This window comes from Oncorhynchus keta, chromosome 14 (assembly GCF_023373465.1).
Source record: "Oncorhynchus keta strain PuntledgeMale-10-30-2019 chromosome 14, Oket_V2, whole genome shotgun sequence".
Classification (NCBI taxonomy): Eukaryota; Metazoa; Chordata; class Actinopteri; order Salmoniformes; family Salmonidae; genus Oncorhynchus; species Oncorhynchus keta.
The window spans coordinates 55,501,654-55,522,365 of record NC_068434.1 but is presented as its reverse complement, the minus strand read 5'-3'; the positions used below and the strand labels follow the sequence as shown (position 1 = coordinate 55,522,365).

At 45.9% G+C, this 20,712-nt stretch overlaps 1 protein-coding gene across 1 annotated transcript in view; it reads left to right on the top strand.

The window, feature by feature from the left end:
• LOC118394121 (SH3 and multiple ankyrin repeat domains protein 2-like) overlaps positions 1-20,712 on the top strand; it is a 246,980-nt gene that overhangs the window by 131,383 nt on the left and 94,885 nt on the right. Inside the window, exons 11-13 of the mRNA XM_052461929.1 lie at positions 2,698-3,130; positions 10,910-11,049; positions 14,071-14,184. Of these exons, the coding sequence (XP_052317889.1) occupies positions 2,698-3,130; positions 10,910-11,049; positions 14,071-14,184 (687 nt within the window). The remainder of the gene's footprint in view (positions 1-2,697; positions 3,131-10,909; positions 11,050-14,070; positions 14,185-20,712) is intronic.

The following is a 20,712-nucleotide window of genomic DNA, read 5'->3' as shown; positions in this document are numbered from 1 at the left end:
AGTGGGTGAATACTTTCGCACGCTATGTCAAATTTGTTCAAGTACTTGATTTAGTTTGCCCAGTACAATAGAACCAATCAAAGGAGTCGAAAAGTTTGAACTCCTTTCTCCCTGGCGGGTAGGAGTGTTGGGCCAGTAACCGAAAGGTTGCTGGATTGAATCCCTCAGCTGACAAGGTAAAAATATCTTGTTCTTCCCCTGAACAAGGCAGTTACCCACTGTTCCCCGGGCGCTGATGACGTGTATTTCAATGAAGGCAACCTCCTCACACCTCTCTGAGTCAGAGGGGTTGGGTTAAAAAAAAAAGATTTTATTTGAATTTATTTCACCTTTATTTAACCAGGTAGGCAAGTTGAGAACACGTTCTCATTTACAATTGCGACCTGGCCAAGATAAAGCAAAGCAGTTCGACACATACAACGACACAGAGTTACACATGGAGTAAAACAAACATACAGTCAATAATACAGTAGAAACAAGTCTATATACGATGTGAGCAAATGAGGTGAGATAAGAGAGGTAATGGCAAAGAAAATACAATATAGCAAGTAAAAATGCAGAAGACACATTTCAGTTGAATGCATTCAGTATTACAACTGACGAGGTATCCCCCGTTCCCTTCCTATCCTTACTTCCAGATCACCTCAGTTGTGCTAGGCATTGGCCTTTTATTTGTTCCTAAGGTCACAACCAAAAATGTTTGGTGAGGATACCTTCCGCCACGATGGTTCTGGCCTTTGGAACAGCCTGCCGGACGTTTTATTTATTTCATCCCATATTATATGTCTTATTTATGTTTATTTATTTGAATGCATTCGTCTCTCATATCCACTGTTATTTTGTCATTGTTTTTACTATTTGAGTATCTCTTTTAGAAAATGCAGTGTTTTATTTGTCTTGATTGGGGTGGCAGGTAGCCTAGTGGTTAGAGCGTTGGGCCGGTAACTGAAAGGTTGCTGGAACGCATCCCAAGCTGACAAGGTAAACATATGTCGTTCTGCCCACGAACAAGACAGTTAACCCACTGTTCCCCGGTAGGCCATCATTGTAAATAATATTTTTTTCTTCTCTGACTTGCCTAGTTAAATGTTATTATTTTTTAAATGTAGGTGCATTCATTGCCTTTGTGTGTAACGTAATCACGTCAGTGACACCAAGCATGTTCAGCATCCTCCAACACAAATGGATACTGTTTTCGTGCCCCACAAAACACATGTGCACTAGTATGGTTTACTGTAAGTGTTTGGACTGTGGTTCGTTATAGTTGGGGGTGTGGTAAGATAGCAGTGTGGTCCAGGTTGTGGTCAGGGAGTGTGGTTGTGGTCAGGGTATACACTCTTATGGTGAAGTGTTACTTCAAGTGCGGTTGTGGTCAGGGTATGTGTTTGTGATTTAACAGGATGTGGTTGTGGCCAGGTGGTTTGTAAAGCAGTGTGGGCCTGGTTGAAGTTGAGTTAGAATTGATCAGGCTGTGGTTGTGATTTTGATAGTGGTTATTGTTAGGTAGGGTGAAGGTGTATTAAGATGGCTCCAGTCTCTGCTAAATCCAAAAGCCTGGCTGACACATACACACTCTCTCTCTCTCTCTCTCTCTCTCTCTCTCAAGCACACACACACACACACTCTCTCAGGTGTGCGTAACAACCCCCGCAGTGTGTGTGAAACGCATGCGGTTCTAGTTCAGTGCGCTCAATCAAAGGCTGCTTCATATCTCATACATTTATGAGGAATCAGATTGTTGATCGCCTTCTCACATTGAAAACATTATTGGGTCTTTGGTGCGACTCCAGGCTCCTGCTACTTCCTCCACCGCTTTGATTCCGAGTGGAGACGAAAGTGCCGCAGTTGCACACTTGTCAGTGTGATATTATACTCTAATGCTGAAACTCCACTGGGAAATAAGGTTCAATCATACCATTGCTGGTGGGGCAGAGGAGCTCAGCTGTACAAGTACAAGAATCATCATCATCATACTGGGATCATAATGACTTGGATTTTTTATGAGAGGGCCAGACAGGGCCATCGAATAATGCAGAGCAGACATCCCCCAGGCAAGGGTGTGTGTGTGTGTGTGTGTGTGTGTGTGTGTGTGTGTGTGTGTGTGTGTGTGTGTGTGTGTGTGTGTGTGTGTGTGTGTGTGTGTGTGTGTGTGTGTGTGTGTGTGTGTGTGTGTGTGTGTGTGTGTGTGTGTGTGTGTGTGTGTGTGTGTGTGTGTGTGTGTGTGTGTGTATGCAGTGTGCGTGTTTCAACTGTTTTACAATAAGGGATAGTTGAACGCCTTTGGGGAATAAATTGTTCTTGACTGATTCCCATCAAGAAAATCAATCAGACACATCGCCCTACAGGTAGTGATTGATATTCTGTGTTCATGTGCATGTTAGTAAGCAAGTAAGTGTGTAAGTGTGCTTGTGTGAATTTGAGTAAATCGCAGGGCAATAAATTCATTATTGAAGGTTATCTCTTGGAGTGCTCTCCATTTCATTCTCTACCTATCAGGTAGGTTCGTCCCAGAACAGTAGATGTGAAGGAAGGGAAAGGGAGGAGTGCTACTCTGTTCCTCATGTGGCTCTCCACCACAAAGTCTAGCTCTCTAAGACATGAACATTAACAGAGAGCAAGGGTCAGGTAGAACTGGTTTATCAGATAATCAATGACTGGCCCTCTCTCTTGCTCTTTCTTTCTGTCTCTCATACCCAGTGCCTTTCCACGAGGCCCCGGAATACTCCAAGCGGCGTCGGGTCCCTCCCTCTACCAGCAGCAGCGGTAGCTGCCTGGTGGCCCCCCGGGTCCTGCTGCGCTCCAACAGTGACAACAACCTCACAGTGAGCCAGGGGCCTCCCCAGGACTGGTCCCAGCCCCAAGAACCCCCCCAGCACCACAGATCCCAACAGGGAGGGGTCGGACCCCCCACCTCCACCTCTCACCGTAGCCTCTCTCCACAGCTGCTCCAGCAGATGCAGGGGAACCCAAATGGCACTGTGAGGACCATGGGCCAAAGGTCCCGCAGTACCAGCGTGGGGGTGGTCCCACGGAGTCCGTCCCCGTCCCTCAACCGGCTGGGAGAGGAGGCCTGCAGGCCACACCCGCAGACACATGTACAGACACAGCAGACTCAGCACAGACAGACCAGGTCAGTAGAAGGAGGAGAAGCAGCAGAGACACATAGCCATGTACGTAGGCACATACTCTTTACCCACACACCACCCACACACACATGCATGCGTATGCACATATGTGTGTGGCTGTATGTTTGTGTGTGTGTGCGTGCGTCCTGCGGATTAGACACTGAAGGCTTTATATTGCTGGTGACGTAACCTTGGCTCTGCACAGTACTGATTAAGACACCATGCTCCCTGTCCTCCTTGACAGATTAATACAGACATATGGCACTGTCTTTCATCCACACACTCTGTCGAGAGAGAGAGAGAGAGAGAGAGAGAGAGACCAATTAAGAGCTTGACAAAGAGAAACAATGAGCGAGGGGGGGGGGGTATAGGGAGGAGAGAAGACATACGGAGTGAAGGTAAACAAGGGAAAGTCAAAAAGAGAATGAGGGGATAAGTGTGTCTTTTGCCCTTACATGATGACAGCCATGTCAATTTTCCTATTTTGTATGTTTAACACTGCAACCCAGGAGGATGGGTTGGACGTTGGAGTTTCATCTCCATCCTCCCCTCCAAGTCCTTCCCAATCCCATGTCCATCTTGCCTCTGGTCCTGTCCACTTCTTCATCTCCTTCAATTCCTTCTTCTTCCATCCATCAGCCTTTCCCTCCTTATTTCTTCCCTCTTGCCACTCATTCCATCGTACTCTCCTCTTTGCTCTCAGTCCATCCTCCACCTCCATTTCCCCCTTAAGGCGTCGGCATGCTTCAGTTCGGCTGATGCCTAGCCGAACCAATTGTGCTCGAATACTCCCTTAAAAGACCTTAGATTGAAAAACAAGACAAAAAGCGACAATAGTACAATTTGTCAATTTTAAGACGCCGTATACCATTCCGCCATATACCATTCCTCAAAATAGCCCGAATTTAACTAAAATAACTCATTAAATTAATTAATCTTTCATTTTAATTTTTTTTGCTCAAGAGATCTTAGTCACGCAATTAACTAAGCTGTGTGGTGTAGTATTTTTCTAGGATTTTTATGAATGAAAACGAGTTGTATCTTGTTGAATGACAACAAAGACTTTATTGAAGAATCCCTACCGTTGACCAATCACCAACGAAGGGGCGTAGACTTCGCCTCCAAACTTCAGCTTGCCTCCAGAAACATGTTTGTGTGCCAAAACAGCCGGGGAAAAAAACCTCAACGAAGTCCAAAATGAACAAAAACGTCACAAAATCCCATGGTAATATATGCACAAACTCTACCAAACTGTTTCGGCAGGGAAGCATGCGGACACCTTTATTCTGCCCGTTCCCTCCATCCTACATTTTCCCCTATTTTCATCAACTCCCTCCCTCGCTTCTCTTCTCCCTCTCCTCTCCCCTTTTGTTAACCCTCCTCAATCTTTCCATCCATCCTCTCACCTCTATTTTTTCCCCTTTCCCTCTCTCCTCTGACTTTTTTGCTCTAGAAAAAAAAACTCAACGCATAGCTGAATCAGAAACTATGGCGACGGATCCTCGTCCTATAGCCTGAGTTTGTGCCTAATTCACGTACTCTCCAGAGAGTCTAGACAAATAAATCAGATTCCCTCTCTCCTGCAAGAATATTCTTACCCAAGACTTTCCAATACAGAAATCCGATGTGGACTAAAAGATCAAATAAGATCAGTATTTGACTCTGGAAGTCTTGCTTAGCATAGTTTTTTTTAGAGTGAAGTACATCGAAAAAATCAAGAGAAAACTGCAAGACTCAATAGAAGACAAAACAAGGAACAAACCAAAAAGACAGGCTTTTGAAAAATTAACTATTTTTCATAAAATTGTACAGTTATCTTAGCTAGCTGAATTGCTAGCAGCATTGTTTACTTGTTGCTAAGCAGTTGCTAGGGACTCTCCTGGAAGAAGCTAGCTAGCTTACAAAGAATAACAACAAAAAATATCTAGTTAACAGAAGAAAGGAAGACAAAATAAGGACAAAAGAAGGACAGAAGAAAAAGGAAAAGAAAGAGGACAACAAAGTGAAACAGTCAGCACTTCTATTGCAACTTCGTATTTCGTCGTCCTAACATAGTCTACACTGCTATCTGCCCAGCAGCTAGCCAGCTAGCAAACGTCCACCGTCTACCGAATAGCAGCACTGTAGACTCAACTGAACGACTTGATTAGTGTAGTGTTAGCTAGCTACATAGTTGTCTTTGCTGTCTTCGTATCCAAGATAATTGTGTAGTTTAGAGCGTGTAGTCTTAGAGTGATTATCTTAATTTACCGAGGTTAGCTAGCCAGCTATTTGTCGTCCTTAACATAGGAGACACTGCTAGCTAGCCAACAGCTAGCCAACGTCTACTGAATAGAACTTCCGCACTCAACAACCCGGTCGCATTCCGCTCGCTCCACAGGTAGTATCACATTTTCATTTCATTTCATTACAGCACAACGGTTTGATTTGTTTGATTGTAGCTAGCTACATAGCTAGCTACATAGCCGTCTGTGTATCAAAGATAAATGTGTAGTCTAGAGCGATTTTCTAGGTTAGCTAGCCAGCTATTGTCGTTCTTTTAACGCAACATAACGTAATCAACACTGCTAGCTAGCCAGCTAGCCCCCGATTAGCAGCACTGTAGAAACTATTACACTCAACGGAACGACTTGATTAGTGTAGTGTCAACAACGCAGCCACTGCCAGCTAGTCTACAAAGTCAACAACGCAGCCACTGCCAGCTAGCCTACTTCAGCAGTACTGTATCATTTTAATCATTTTAGTCAATAAGATTCTTGCTACGTAAGCTTAACTTTCTGAACATTCGAGACGTGTAGTCCACTTGTCATTCCAATCTCCTTGCATTAGCGTAGCCTCTTCTGTAGCCTGTCAACTATGTGTCTGTCTATCCCTGTTATCTCTCTGCACAGACCATACAAACGCTCCACACCGCGTGGCCGCGGCCACCCTTCTGGTGGTCCCAGCGCACGACCCACGTGGAGTTCCAGGTCTCCGGTAGCCTCTGGAACTGCCGATCTGCGGCCAACAAGGCAGAGTTCATCTCAGCCTATGCCTCCCTCCAGTCCCTCGACTTCTTGGCACTGACGGAAACATGGATCACCACAGATAACACTGCTACTCCTACTGCTCTCTCTTCGTCCGCCCACGTGTTCTCGCACACCCCGAGAGCTTCTGGTCAGCGGGGTGGTGGCACCGGGATCCTCATCTCTCCCAAGTGGTCATTCTCTCTTTCTCCCCTTACCCATCTGTCTATCGCCTCCTTTGAATTTCATGCTGTCACAGTTACCAGCCCTTTCAAGCTTAACATCCTTATCATTTATCGCCCTCCAGGTCCCTCGGAGAGTTCATCAATGAGCTTGATGTCTTGATAAGCTCCTTTCCTGAGGACGGCTCACCTCTCACAGTTCTGACTTTAACCTCCCCACGTCTACCTTTGACTCATTCCTCTCTGCCTCCTTCTTTCCACTCCTTTCCTCTTTTGACCTCACCCTCTCACCTTCCCCCCTACTCACAAGGCAGGCAATACGCCGACCTCATCTTTACTAGATGCTGTTCTTCCACTAACCTCATTGCAACTCCCCTCCAAGTCTCCGACCACTACCTTGTGTCCTTTTCCCTCTCGCTCTCATCCAACACTTCCCACACTGCCCCTACTCGGATGGTATCGCGCCGTCCCAACCTTCGCTCTCTCTCCCCCGCTACTCTCTCCTCTTCCATCCTATCATCTCTTCCCTCTGCTCAAACCTTCTCCAACCTATCTCCTGATTCTGCCTCCTCAACCCTCCTCTCCTCCCTTTCTGCATCCTTTGACTCTCTATGTCCCCTATCATCCAGGCCGGCTCGGTCCTCCCCTCCCGCCTCCGTGGCTCGACGACTCATTGCGAGCTCACAGAACAGGGCTCCGGGCAGCCGAGCGGAAATGGAGGAAAACTCGCCTCCCTGCGGACCTGGCATCCTTTCGCTCCCTCCTCTCTACATTTTCCTCCTCTGTCTCTGCTGCTAAAGCCACTTTCTACCACTCTAAATTCCAAGCATCTGCCTCTAACCCTAGGAAGCTCTTTGCCACCTTCTCCTCCCTCCTGAATCCTCCTCCCTCCTGAATCCTCCTCCCCTTCCCCCTCCTCCCTCTCTGCAGATGACTTCGTCAACCATTTTGAAAAGAAGGTCGACGACATCCGATCCTCGTTTGCTAAGTCAAACGACACCGCTGGTTCTGCTCACACTGCCCTACCCGGTGCTCTGACCTCTTTCTCCCCTCTCTCCAGATGAAATCTGCGTCTTGTGACGGCCGGCCGCCCAACAACCTGCCCGCTCGACCCTATCCCCTCCTCTCTTCTCCAGACCATTTCCGGAGACCTTCTCCCTTACCTCACCTCGCTCATCAACTCATCCCTGACCGCTGGCTACGTCCCTTCCGTCTTCAAGAGAGCGAGAGTTGCACCCTTCTGAAAAAAACCTACACTCGATCCCTCCGATGTCAACAACTACAGACCAGTATCCCTTCTTTCTTTTCTCTCCAAAACTCTTGAACGTGCCGTCCTTGGCCAGCTCTCCCGCTATCTCTCTCAGAATGACCTTCTTGATCCAAATCAGTCAGGTTTCAAGACTAGTCATTCAACTGAGACTGCTCTTCTCTGTATCACGGAGGCGCTCCGCACCGCTAAAGCTAACTCTCTCTCCTCTGCTCTCATCCTTCTAGACCTATCGGCTGCCTTCGATACTGTGAACCATCAGATCCTCCTCTCCACCCTCTCCGAGTTGGGCATCTCCGGCGCGGCCCACGCTTGATTGCGTCCTACCTGACAGGTCGCTCCTACCAGGTGGCGTGGTGAGAATCTGTCTCCTCACCACGCGCTCTCACCACTGGTGTCCCCCAGGGCTCTGTTCTAGGCCCTCTCCTATTCTCGCTATACACCAAGTCACTTGGCTCTGTCATAACCTCACATGGTCTCTCCTATCATTGCTATGCAGACGACACACAATTAATCTTCTCCTTTCCTCCTTCTGATGACCAGGTGGTGAATCACATCTCTGCATGTCTGGCAGACATATCAGTGTGGATGACGGATCACCACCTCAAGCTGAACCTCGGCAAGACGGAGCTGCTCTTCCTCCCGGGGAAGGACTGCCCGCTCCATGATCTCGCCATCACGGTTGACAACTCCATTGTGTCCTCCTCCCAGAGCGCTAAGAACCTTGGCGTGATCCTGGACAACACCCTGTCGTTCTCAACTAACATCAAGGCGGTGGCCCGTTCCTGTAGGTTCATGCTCTACAACATCCGCAGAGTACGACCCTGCCTCACACAGGAAGCGGCGCAGGTCCTAATCCAGGCACTTGTCATCTCCCGTCTGGATTACTGCAACTCGCTGTTGGCTGGGCTCCCTGCCTGTGCCATTAAACCCCTACAACTCATCCAGAACGCCGCAGCCCGTCTGGTGTTCAACCTTCCCAAGTTCTCACGTCACCCCGCTCCTCCGCTCTCTCCACTGGTCATCCGCTACAAGACCATGGTGCTTGCCTACGGAGCTGTGAGGGGAACGGCACCTCAGTACCTCCAGGCTCTGATCAGGCCCTACACCCAAACAAGGGCACTGCGTTCATCCACCTCTGGCCTGCTCGCCTCCCTACCACTGAGGAAGTACAGTTCCCGCCAGCCCAGTCAAAACTGTTCGTTGCTCTGGCCCCCAATGGTGGAACAAACTCCCTCACGACGCCAGGACAGCGGAGTCAATCACCACCTTCCGGAGACACCTGAAACCCCACCTCTTTAAGGAATACCTAGGATAGGATAAAGTAATCCTTCTCACCCCCCCCTTAAAAGATTTAGATGCACTATTGTAAAGTGTCTGTTCCACTGGATGTCATAAGGTGAATGCACCAATTTGTAAGTCGCTCTGGATAAGAGCGTCTGCTAAATGACTTAAATGTAAATGTAAATGTATAGTGTGTGTTGTAACCTTAACTGCAACCTGAAGATTAATATTAGCTGCCAAAGCTAATGCCTTGGGCTATAGCTTGGAAGGCTAAGGTCGTCTTCAGCCACTGAAATGACCCAGATTCGTTACTGCAATCAATTGGGACAAAAAAGGAGCAGCCAACTCTGTTGAACACAACCAACGATGATTTAATCAGGTTAGGTAATCAGGCTGAGCACCGTCTGAGAGGATGTGTCAAGGCAAGTCTCTCTCTCTCTCTCTCTTTCACTTTCTCTCTCTCTCTGAGGGCATCATTGATTAACAGAGTGAACATACGCAGGAGGTTTTAGTCAACACTGATTATGTGCCCAGTCATCTGGAGGAGACACTGTTTTTTCTCCTCTTTTTCCTGTCCTTTCCCATTGTTGTCACTGATCTAGAGGGATCAATGGAGTTGGTCAAAGCAATATGACGGACCCTTATTGGCCCATATTGCCCAAATGTAGCGTTTAGAACTGACGCCATTTGGAAGTCTTTGCATTTGATCGGTACATTCTTTATTTCTATTTATGGTTTGGAAAATTTGTTTTTATACATGGCCCCCTAAGTGTGTGTGTGTGTGTGTGTGTGTGTGTGTGTGTGTGTGTGTGTGTGTGTGTGTGTGTGTGTGTGTGTGTGTGTGTGTGTGTGTGTGTGTGTGTGTGTGTGTGTGTGTGTGTGTGTGTGTGTGTGTGTGTGTGTGTGTGTGTGTGTGTGTGTGTGTGATTTGTTTTTATACAATCCGCTAACTTCCGTATGTGTGTGTGTGTGTATTTGTGTGTGTTGTGTTTTGTGTTGTGTGATTGTGTGTGTTAGGGTGATTTTTAATGTCCCCAAAAAGTCCTGTGTGTGTGTGTGTGTGTGTGTGTGTGTGTGTGTGTGTGTGTGTGTGTGTGTGTGTGTGTGTGTGTGTGTGTGTGTGTGTGTGTGTGTGTGTGTGTGTGTGTGTGTGTGTGTGTGTGTGTGTGTGTGTGTGGATCTGGAATGGGGCTAGAGGTCCATAGGCTCAGGAGTTGAGGAGAGGAGTGGTGTTCAGGATAAGGTGACCCACTTACCATGACTCTCTCTCACTCCTCCTAAATGCCTCCTCCCTCTTTCTCTCCCTCTCTCTCTCTCTCTCTCTCTGACAATCACTCTCATTCTATCCCACCCTCTCACTGTCTCTTTCTCTCTGTTTGACTGTGTTTGAATACTTACAATGCTGCTGTTGCTGGGGCTTGCCACCAAGTGGCGCTCCAATACAATACTCTAACAGATCAACCCAGACACCAATGGATACACAACATTAGTTCCATCTCAGTAGTGTAGTAAACATGCGTTTTCATCTGTAGTTGGACTCAAGCAAATGTACACGTGTGCTTGTTCCTCTCCTTTGGTTATGCTGGCGAGGTTTTGGTGGGTACACTCGTAAAAGAAAATAAAGATCTGAGACTTCCTGTAGGAAATGTATCAATTGCGTCTCAGAAAGGAAAGCACAGACTCTCTCTCTTTTCCCTGTGTTGGAATGTCTTTCTGCTTGTGTGGTGGGTGAACCCAGTGTCCTCTCTTCCCTACCCAGAGGACACTGCAGGGATCTGCGATACTTTATGTGTCAGCTTCTATCCTGCCCCATATACAAGCTCCATAAGGACAGCGGTGTAACTTAAGAGTTTGCAATATATACTGTGTATACTGTGGTACTCTGTCAAATGTGGCATGTACTAATATGCACTACTCTATCTACCTAGTTAAATAAATGTTAAATAAATGTTAAATACAAATAAAATATTCCTCCTATCTCCTCTTCTCTCTCACCCCTCTTCCATCTCCTCTCCTCTCTTCCCACCTCTCTGTCCCCACCCTCAGCCCCAGTGGTCATGTGGAGGTGGTGGTGCATCGGAGGAAGCTGTACAGTGCCGTACCAGGTAGGCACTTTGTGGTGGTCCATTCCTACCATCCACGGGCCGAGGGAGAGATCACCCTCTACAAGAACGACAGGGTGAAAGGTGAGACATTAGGAAATGTTAAGGAGAGAACATACAGATACAATTGTATTATGCTTAACGCTGCTCTACCACTGGATACATTTGTGACACCGGTGGAAATGAGCTGTGTATATAGCTAAATCTGGTTCAACATTTGTTGCACACGTGGTCCCTGAGAAATAAACTAATAGAGAGCAATAATAATGGCGTCTTTTTGTAAGCACTAACTCCACCATGGCTGGTTGGCCAAAGCATATGGGGGATTTGGAGGGTGGTTTGGATACTCGTAGAAAAGAAGTTCTGTGGTAAACACAGGCTTAAGAGATCTTACACGTTTTGTTCAATGAGATCATCTTCATCAGCTGAAGCATTTATGTATTGTAACAATGGCGTAACAATGGCGCCGGAGAAGAAGGCTGACCTTTTACATGTCCCCAACCGATTGTGTTTTTTGTTTGTTTATTTGCATTGTTTGTAACTTATTTTTTAAAACTTATTTTGTACATAATGTTGCCACTACAGTCTCTTATGACCGAAAATAACTTCTGAACATCAGGACTGCGATTACTCATCCCGAACTGGCAGAATCCTTTTTTTCCTTTAACGAGGTTGACGAGCCCGGCGCGAAAGATATACTGTTTTCTCGGGAACAAGCCCAGATCCCCGTGATTTGCGCGAAGAGGAGGCAGAGAAAAAGGGGACAGAAGGCGGGCTGCCTTCTGAGAATTCATAGGCAATCGAATAAACCCCCACTTCCTTCAATTCTGCTAGCAAACATGCATTCTTTGATGAATAAAATCGTGTACTCATCAATGCCCTCGAAGGAATCGCGGAACATATTCCAGTCTGTGCTAGCAAAACAGTCCTGTAGCTTAGCATCTCCTTCATCTGACCACTTTTATTGATCTAGTCACTGATGCTTCCTGCTTTAATCTTTGCTTGTAAACAGGAATCAGTAGGATCAAATTATGGTCAGATTTGCCAAATGGATGGCGGGGGAGAGCTTTGTATGCATCTTTGTGTGTGGAGTAAAGGTGGTCCAGAGTTTTTTCCCCTCTGGTTGCACATTTAACATGCTGATACAAATTTGGGAAAATGGATTTAAGTTTCCCTGCATTAAAGTCCCCGGATACTACGAGCGCCGCCTCTGGGTGAGCGGTTTCTTGTTTGCTTATGGCGGAACACAGCTCATTCAATGCTGTCTTAGTGCCAGCCTCAGTCTATGGTTGTATGTAAACGCAAAACTCTCTAGGTAGATAGTGTGGTCTACAGCTTACCATGAGATACTCTACCTCAGGCGAACAATTGCTCGAGACTTCCTTAGATATCGTGCACCAGCTGTTATTTACAAAAATACATAGTCCGCCGTCCCTTGTCTTACAAGATGCCGCTGTTCTACCCATCCGGTACTGCGTTTAACCCGCCAGCTGTATGTTGATAGTGTCATCATTCAGCCACAACTTCGTGAAGCATAAGATATAACCGTTTTGAATTTCCCATTGGTAGTTTAATCTCATCGACAGGGGCTGCAGTGGAGCAGGTTGAGAGCTTCAAGTTCCTTGGTGTCCACATCACCAACAAATTAACATGGTATTAGCACCCCAAGACAGTCGTGATGAGGGCACGACAAAACCTATTCCCCATCAGGAGACTTGGCATGGGTCCTCAGATTAGGCATGGGTCCTCAGATCCTCAAAAGGTTCTTACAGCTGCACCCTCGAGAGCATCCTGACTGGTTGCATCACTGCCTGGTACGGCAATTGTTCGGCCTCCAAACGCAAGGCACTACAGAGGGTAGTGCGTACGGCCCAGTACATCACTCGGACTAAGCTGCCTGCCATCCAGGACCTCTACCCCAGGCGATGTCCGAGGAAGGCCCTAAAAATGGTTTAAGACCCCAGCCACCCCAGTCATAGACTGTTCTCTCTACTACTGCATGGCAAGCGGTACCGGAGTGCCAAGTCTAGGACAAAAAGGCTTCTCAACAGTTTTTACCCAAAAGCCATAAGACTTCTGAACGGGTAATCAAATGGCTACCCGGACTATTTGCATTGTGTCGTCGTCGTCCCCCCGACCCCTCTTTTATGCTGCTGCTACTCTCTGTTTATCATATATGCACAGTCACTTTAACTATACATTCATGTACATATGTACATACTACCTCAATTGGCCCGACCAACCGTGCACCCGCACATTGGCTAATCAGGCTATCTGCATTGTGTCCCGCCACCCGCCACCCACCACCCGCCAACCCCTCTTTACGCTACTGCTACTCTCTGTTCATCATATATGCATAGTCACTTTAACCATATCTACATGTACATACTCCCTCAATCAGCCTAACCGGTGTCTGTATGACTAACCGGTGTCTGTATGTAGCCTCACTACTTTTATGCCTCACTACTGTATATAGCCTTTTTACTGTTGTATTTCTTTACTTACCTATTGTTCACCTAATAACTTTTTTGCACTATTGGTTAGAGCCTGTAAGTAAGCATTTCACTGTTGGACCTAGACTTTGGCGCACGTGACAAATAAACTTTGATTTTATTTGACATATGCACATATTACCTCAGCTATCCGGTACCCCCACACATTGACTCTGTACCGGTACCCGAGTGAGGTTAAGTGCTCGTAAGTAAGCATTTCACTGTAAGGTCTACCTACACCTGTTGTATTCGGCGCATGTGGTTAATACAATTGTATTTGATTTACTCAAAACAAGCACATAAACCACATGAATGCTTCATAATTCTTAAAATAATGGCTGGCTGATATTATCTCATACAACAAAACGTATAAGATGTCCTAAGCCTGTGTTAACCTCAGATCTTATTTTTGGCGTTTATCCCAAAACCCCAGTCTTTCACTATTCATAGGAATGGCTGAACGAACCAGAGGCAATTAATAAAATAAAAATTAGGACTACAAGCTGGCGAGCTCTATAAACACAGGTACCATGCGTTCCGCGAGTGACATTTACTACAGTCATGTGCTGCGTATAATGATTCTCTCCCTCTCTCCCTCCCTCCCTCCCTCCAGTTCTGAGTATCGGAGAGGGGGGGTTCTGGGAAGGCAGTGCCCGGGGCCAGGTGGGCTGGTTTCCTGCGGAGTGCGTGGAGGAGATTCCTGCCAAGCCCAGCGAGGAGAGGACGCGTAAGTCATTAAGCATGCTGACCCATATATTTGGGAATAGGAGAGTTGGAAAGAGTGGTTGGGGAGCTCTGTGGAGGAGGAGGGATGATTTCTGCTCTATGGATCCCCCTGGTGGCATCCTAGGGCATCAAGACCCACTTTTCCACCCAGCAGATGGGCTCTGCACAGAGACTGTTCAGTGTGTACAGATCCAAAATATTTGGATCGGTGTAATGTGGAGGGAAAATGGAGGAAAGTCCCCTAAGCCCAATTAACACACTAGATGGAGCCATCAGCATTTGACTGCCTACCAAAGGTTTGTAGGGGCTCGGGCAGACCTAGGCAATTTCAGTCCTCGGGGGGCCTGATTAGTGTCACACTTTTACCCCATCCTTAGCAAACACAGCTTATTTAAACTAATTGCATTTTTAACTGAAGATCATGATTGTTGATTATTGGAGTCGGGTGTGTTAGCTCGGGCTGGGGCAAAAGTGTGACACCAATCAGGCCCCTGAGGACTGAAGTTGCCCAGGCCTTGGCTAAGGGGTCTTTCCAGGCTGACAGGAAGGAGGAAAGAGAGGTAGAGAGTGAGAGACGGAGGAGAGAGGGAGTTGTCTGGTCAAAAAGACTAAGACATTGTTACCGCCCATTTGGATTTGGCTTCACACCAACGACATCACATCAAAAGCAAAACTTAATTTACAAAAAAAAAAATTGTGGTGTTTTTGATCTCTGGAGGTTAGATAGCTAGCTAAAATCGTCCCTTTCTTAAATTAACTATGGAGGGAGATAGGGATTTAGACTTTACTTTACTTTTACTTAATTCTAGATACTGGCCAATGATTATAATGGTGATTCTGATCCAACCATAAATGCAGACATTGTGCCCCTGGGCCTGAGATGAGGAATGTTCATTGTAGCTAGCTAGATGTAATAGGCTAATGTTAACATGCTGGGCTTGCGCATCGTTGCCCATGAAGGAAGTTAGGATAGCAAGCAAGCATTTTAGCCAGGTAGCTTAGGACAACAAAAACTTAACTTCTTGCGTCGAGCCATCCCGGATCCGGGATCGTGACTACAGCCTCAAGCCCATTACCATAACGCAACGTTAACTATTCATGAAAATCACAAATGAAATGAAATCAATATGCTAGCTCTCAAGCTTAGCCTTTTGTTAACAACACTGTCATCTCATATTTTCAAAATATCCTTCTCAACCATAGCAAAACAAGCATTTGTGTAACAGTATTGATAGCTAGCTTAGCATTTAGCTTAGCATTTAGCATAGCATTTAGCGTTAGCATTCAGCAGGCAACATTTTCACAAAAACCAGAAAAGCATTCTGATAAAATCATTTACCTTTGAAGAACTTCGGATGTTTTCAATGAGGAGACTCTCAGTTAGATAGCAAATGTTCAGTTTTTCCTGAAAGATTATTTGTTTAGGACAAATCGCTCCGTTTTCTGCGTCACGTTTAGCTACGAAAAAAACCTGTATCCAGGATTGTGTAAATCTATCCGCAAGCTCATTAGCATAACGCAATGTTAACTATTCATGAAAATCGCAAATGAAATTAAATAAATCTATTTGCTCTCAAGCTTAGCCTTTTGTTAACAACACTGTCATCTCAGATTTCAAAATATGCTTTTGAACCATAGCTAAACAAGCATTTGTGTAACAGTATTGATAGCCTAGCATATTGGCTTATGCCTGGCATTCAGCATGCAACATTTTCACAAAAACCAGAAAAGCATTCAAATAAAATAATTTACCTTTGAAGAACTTCAGATGTTTTCAATGAGGAGTCAGTTAGATAGCAAATGTTCAGTTGTTACAAAAATATTATTTGTGTTGACAAATCGCTCCGTTTTCTTCATCACGTTTGGGTAAGAAAAAAGAGAAAAAAATTAGGTCATTAAAACGCAAACTTTTTTCCAAATTAACTCCATAATATCAACAGAAACATGGCAAACGATGTTTAGAATCAATCCTCAAGGTGTTTTTCACATATATATCGATGATAAATCCTTCGTGGCAGTTGACTTTCTCTTCTGAAGAAATGGAACGCGCATGGACCTAGAGATTACGCAATAATTTCAACACAGGACACCGGGCGGACACCTGGTAAATGTAGTCTCTTATGGTCAATCTTCCAATGATATGCCAACAAATATGTCACAATGCTGCAGACACCTTGGAGAAACGACAGAGAGGGCAGGCTCATTCCTGGCGCATTCACAGCCATATAAGGAGACATTGGAACACAGCGCCTTCAGAATCTGGGGCATTTCCTGTATGAAACTTCATCTTGGTTTCGCCTGTAGCATTAGTTCTGGGGCACTCACAGATAATATCTTTGCAGTTTTGGAAACGTCATAGTTTTTTCTTTCCAAAGCTGTCAATTACATGCATAGTCGAGCATCTTTTCGTGACAAAATATCTTGTTTAAAACGGGAACGTTTTTTATCCAAAAATTAAAAGAGCGCCCCCTATCTCGAAGAAGTTAAAGTGTGTACTGTATGACAGAGACAGTTTCGGCAACATGAAAGAGAGGAGGATGTGATTGGTGTTTCTCTAGAAGTAGGGTGAGTCAACATGTTTTTTTACTGGCATGCATGGACACACACACACACACACACACACACACACACACACACACACACACACACACACACACACACACACACACACAAATCAGTAACATGGACAGCCACATCATATTTAGCTTACGTTGATTGGACTAAATCGTTTTTGGTATCTTTTAGTTGTCACTGTATTAGACCACGCATAGGTGATTTGAGGATGAATTTGAGGCAGCTCCTGTTTTCTTTTCGACTTGCGGTAACTCTCTGTGATTCTAAACCAATGGTTGTTTATTCGTCCGAAAATGTTGTAAACATGAACTTTCTGGACCATGCTATAGGTCATGTAACTGTTTGCTACATTCAAAATGCTTTGTGGACTTCAGAGGTTGCTCTCTGGTTTTGTGATGAAACGAATGTGTGGTTGAATTTATTCTGCCATTGTCTTCTTATTCTCTAGGCCTTAGGCCTATATACCGCGGTAGCAAGGCAAAAAACCAGTGGAGGCTGCTGAGGGGCGGACGGCTCATTAGAATGGATGGAATGGAGTCATTAGAAAGGCATCAACCACATGGAAACCACGTGTTTGATGTGTTTAATATAATTCCATTGACTCCATTCCAGCCATTATTATGAGCCGTCCTCCCATCAGCAGCCTCCACTGGTATTAACTAACAGGTTATAGAGCAAACAATGCCATTATCACAACACATAGGTTGTAATATGGCTTTCTTTCCCTGGCTTGGCTTCCCCAGCGATTTTATCTATGCACCGCTACTATGCATTGAGCTAGTATGTTACTGTGTGCATGTTCTCTGCTGTGTCATCAAAGGCCCTTGGATATATTTGCCAGCTTTGTACTGTATGATCTGATCTGCCTCATGCCCTTTAAAGCAAGGGGTCTTCTGGGGATTATATACTGGCATGCTGGCACAAATGTGACATCACTCCTGTATGTCATGGTTGTCATTCTATTGCTGATAACCACAATCATTTCTCGGAAAAAAATAAAATAAAAAATAATACAAATATTTCTGGAGGCTAAGCTTGGGTTCCTTCCCATTCCCATACTATTGGTCAATAACCAAGTTAGGCTCCAGAGTGGCGCAGAACCTCAGTGTTAGAGGCGTCACTACAGACCCTGGATCGATTCCCGGCTGTATCACAACCGGATGTGATTGGTAGTCCCATAGGGCGGTGCACAATTGGCCCAGCGTTGTCCGGGTTAGGGTTTGGCAGGGTTAGGCTGTCATTGTAAATAAGAATTTGGTTCAATTAAAAATAGATGAAAAAAAAACAGCATTAGCAATCACTCTATCTGTGCTAGCTCAGTTATTGTGTTGCTAAGCATAGTTCTGTAAACATAACAGTAATCAGTACTCTGCTTTGTGCTACCTATAGCACTGGAATGGTCTTAGCAAGAGCCAACTTGCAATCCTACTTCTGTTAGCCATAGCAAAGGGTCATTAACATTACAATTACAATTTTCAGACTCAGTGTCGGCTAAATGTACTAGCTTAAAGGTGAAGGGATGTCAAGGAAGGAAGTGATAGTGTGTGTCAGCCTCTCTCTGTCTCTCTCTCTCTCTCACTCTCTTTCTACATATACATGTGCTCCACGTGAATGGGCCATGTCTCTCTGTTCTCTCTGTTCTCTCTGCTACGCTAGGCTAAGCGCTACACTGCGCTGCTAAATCAGCTGTGTTCTAATGTCCTCTGGGCTGCAGGGGAATGAACACATCATGCTCCATCCCCTTCTCTCTCTCTTTCTCAAGCTCTCTTTCAAATGGCCCATTTATTCTATCTATGCCCACTCTCTCTCCCGCACTTTTTGTCACCTTACTCTCTCTCGCTCTCTCTCTCTCTCTCTGTCTATGTCAATATTCCTCTGTTTTCTGTTATTTACTCTGTCTCGCTCTCAATTAAATTATATTAAATTGTGCGTTGTTGGCATAATTGCATAATACAATATGCATTATCTCTTACCCTTCCTAGCTACTTCTCTCTCTGTCTCTCTCTCTCTCTATATATATATATATTTACATTTACATTTAAGTCATTTAGCAGACGCTCTTATCCAGAGCGACTTACAAATTGGTGCATTCACCTTATGACATCCAGTGGAACAGCCACTTTACAATAGTGCATCTAAATCTTTTAAGGGGGGTGAGAAGGATTACTTTATCCTATCCTAGGTATTCCTTAAAGAGGTGGGGTTTCAGGTGTCTCCAGAAGGTGGTGATTGACTCCGCTGTCCTGGCGTCGTGAGGGAGTTTGTTCCACCATTGGGGGGCCAGAGCAGCGAACAGTTTTGACTGGGCTGAGCGGGAACTGTACTGTACTTACTGTACGACTATATATATATATAGTCGCGTGTGCTTTATTGCGCCCACCTGTCACCATCGTCACACGCATAAGCGCCTAATGATACTCACCTGGACTCCATCACCTCCTTGATTATCTGCACTCACTCCCTTTGGTTCCTTCCCCAGGCGCTATTGTTTCTGTTTCGTGTCTGTGCACTGTTCGTGTTTTGTATTATGTTTTGTTCATTTATTAAATGATTCACTCCCTGAACTTGCTCCCCGACTCCCAGCGCACACGTTACAGAATAACGCCTCACCAAAGGGAAGCATCAAGGAGTGTTTTTTTGTGTGTTGGAGGTGATGTCGGGTCCGGGTGTCGGTACAGCAGCTACCAGGGAGGCCTCAGCCGGTTTCGTCGGACTCTCATGCCTCAGCAGGATTGATAGGTTCCCATGACTCCGCGGGTTTGACGGGTTCCCCTGCCTCAGCTCACTTGACATGTTCCCATGCCTCAGCGGGTTTGACAGGCTCCCATGCTTCAGCTGGCTCAACAGTCTGCCATGCCTCAGCGGGTTCGATAGGCTCCCATGCCTCAGCGGGTTCGATAGGCTCCCATGCCTCAGCGGGTTCGATAGGCTCCCATGCCTCAGCGGGTTCGATAGGCTCCCATGCCTCAGCGGGTTCGATAGGCTCCCATGCCTCAGCGGGTTCGATAGGCTCCCATGCCTCAGCTGGGTGAACAGGTTCCCGTGCCTCGGCCGACGCAACCAGCGAGGTCTCAGCCGGCTCATCAGGCTCTCACGCCTCAGCCGGTTCGTCAGGTTTCTGTGCCTCAGCGGAGACGACCAGTCCGCTCCTGATCCCCAGGACTCGTCCCTTTGGTTTGGCGTCCTGCGGCAGGAGCTGCGCACCGTAGAGGGGGTACTGTCACATATGCTCTCTCTCCGGCGCCATGCTCCCATGCCTCAGCCGTATCGACATGTTCCCGTGCCTCAGCAGAGGTGACCGGTCCACTCCTGATCCACCGGGATCGTCATTTTGGTCGGAGTCCTGCGGCTGGAGCCGTGCGTCGGGGAGGGGGTACTGTCACATGTGCTTCCTGTCCAGCCTCTAGGTCACCACTCTGCTGATTATTGAACATACCTGTCACCATCGCCACACACATCAGCGCCTAATGACACTCACTTGGACTCCATCACCTCCAAAATTATCTGCCCTATTTATGTCACTCCCTTTGGTTCCTTCCCCAGACGTTATTGTTTCAGTTTCATGTCTGTGCATTGTTCGTGTTTCTTGTTTTGTATTATGTTTTGTTAATTTATTAAATTATTCACTCCCTGAACTTGCTTCCCGACTCCAAGCGCACACATTACACATATATATATATATATACAGTACCAGTCAAAAGTTTGGACACACCTACTCATTCAATGGTTTTTCTTTATTTTTACTATTTTCTACATTGTAGAATAATAATAATAATAGTGAAGATATCAAAACTATGAAATAGCACATATGGAATCATGTAGTAATCAACAAAGTGTGAAACAAATCCAAACATATTTGAGATTCTTGAAAGTAGCCACCCTTTGCCTTGATGACAGCTTTGCACACTCTTGGCATTCTCTCAACCAGCTTCATGAGGTATTCACCTGGAATGCA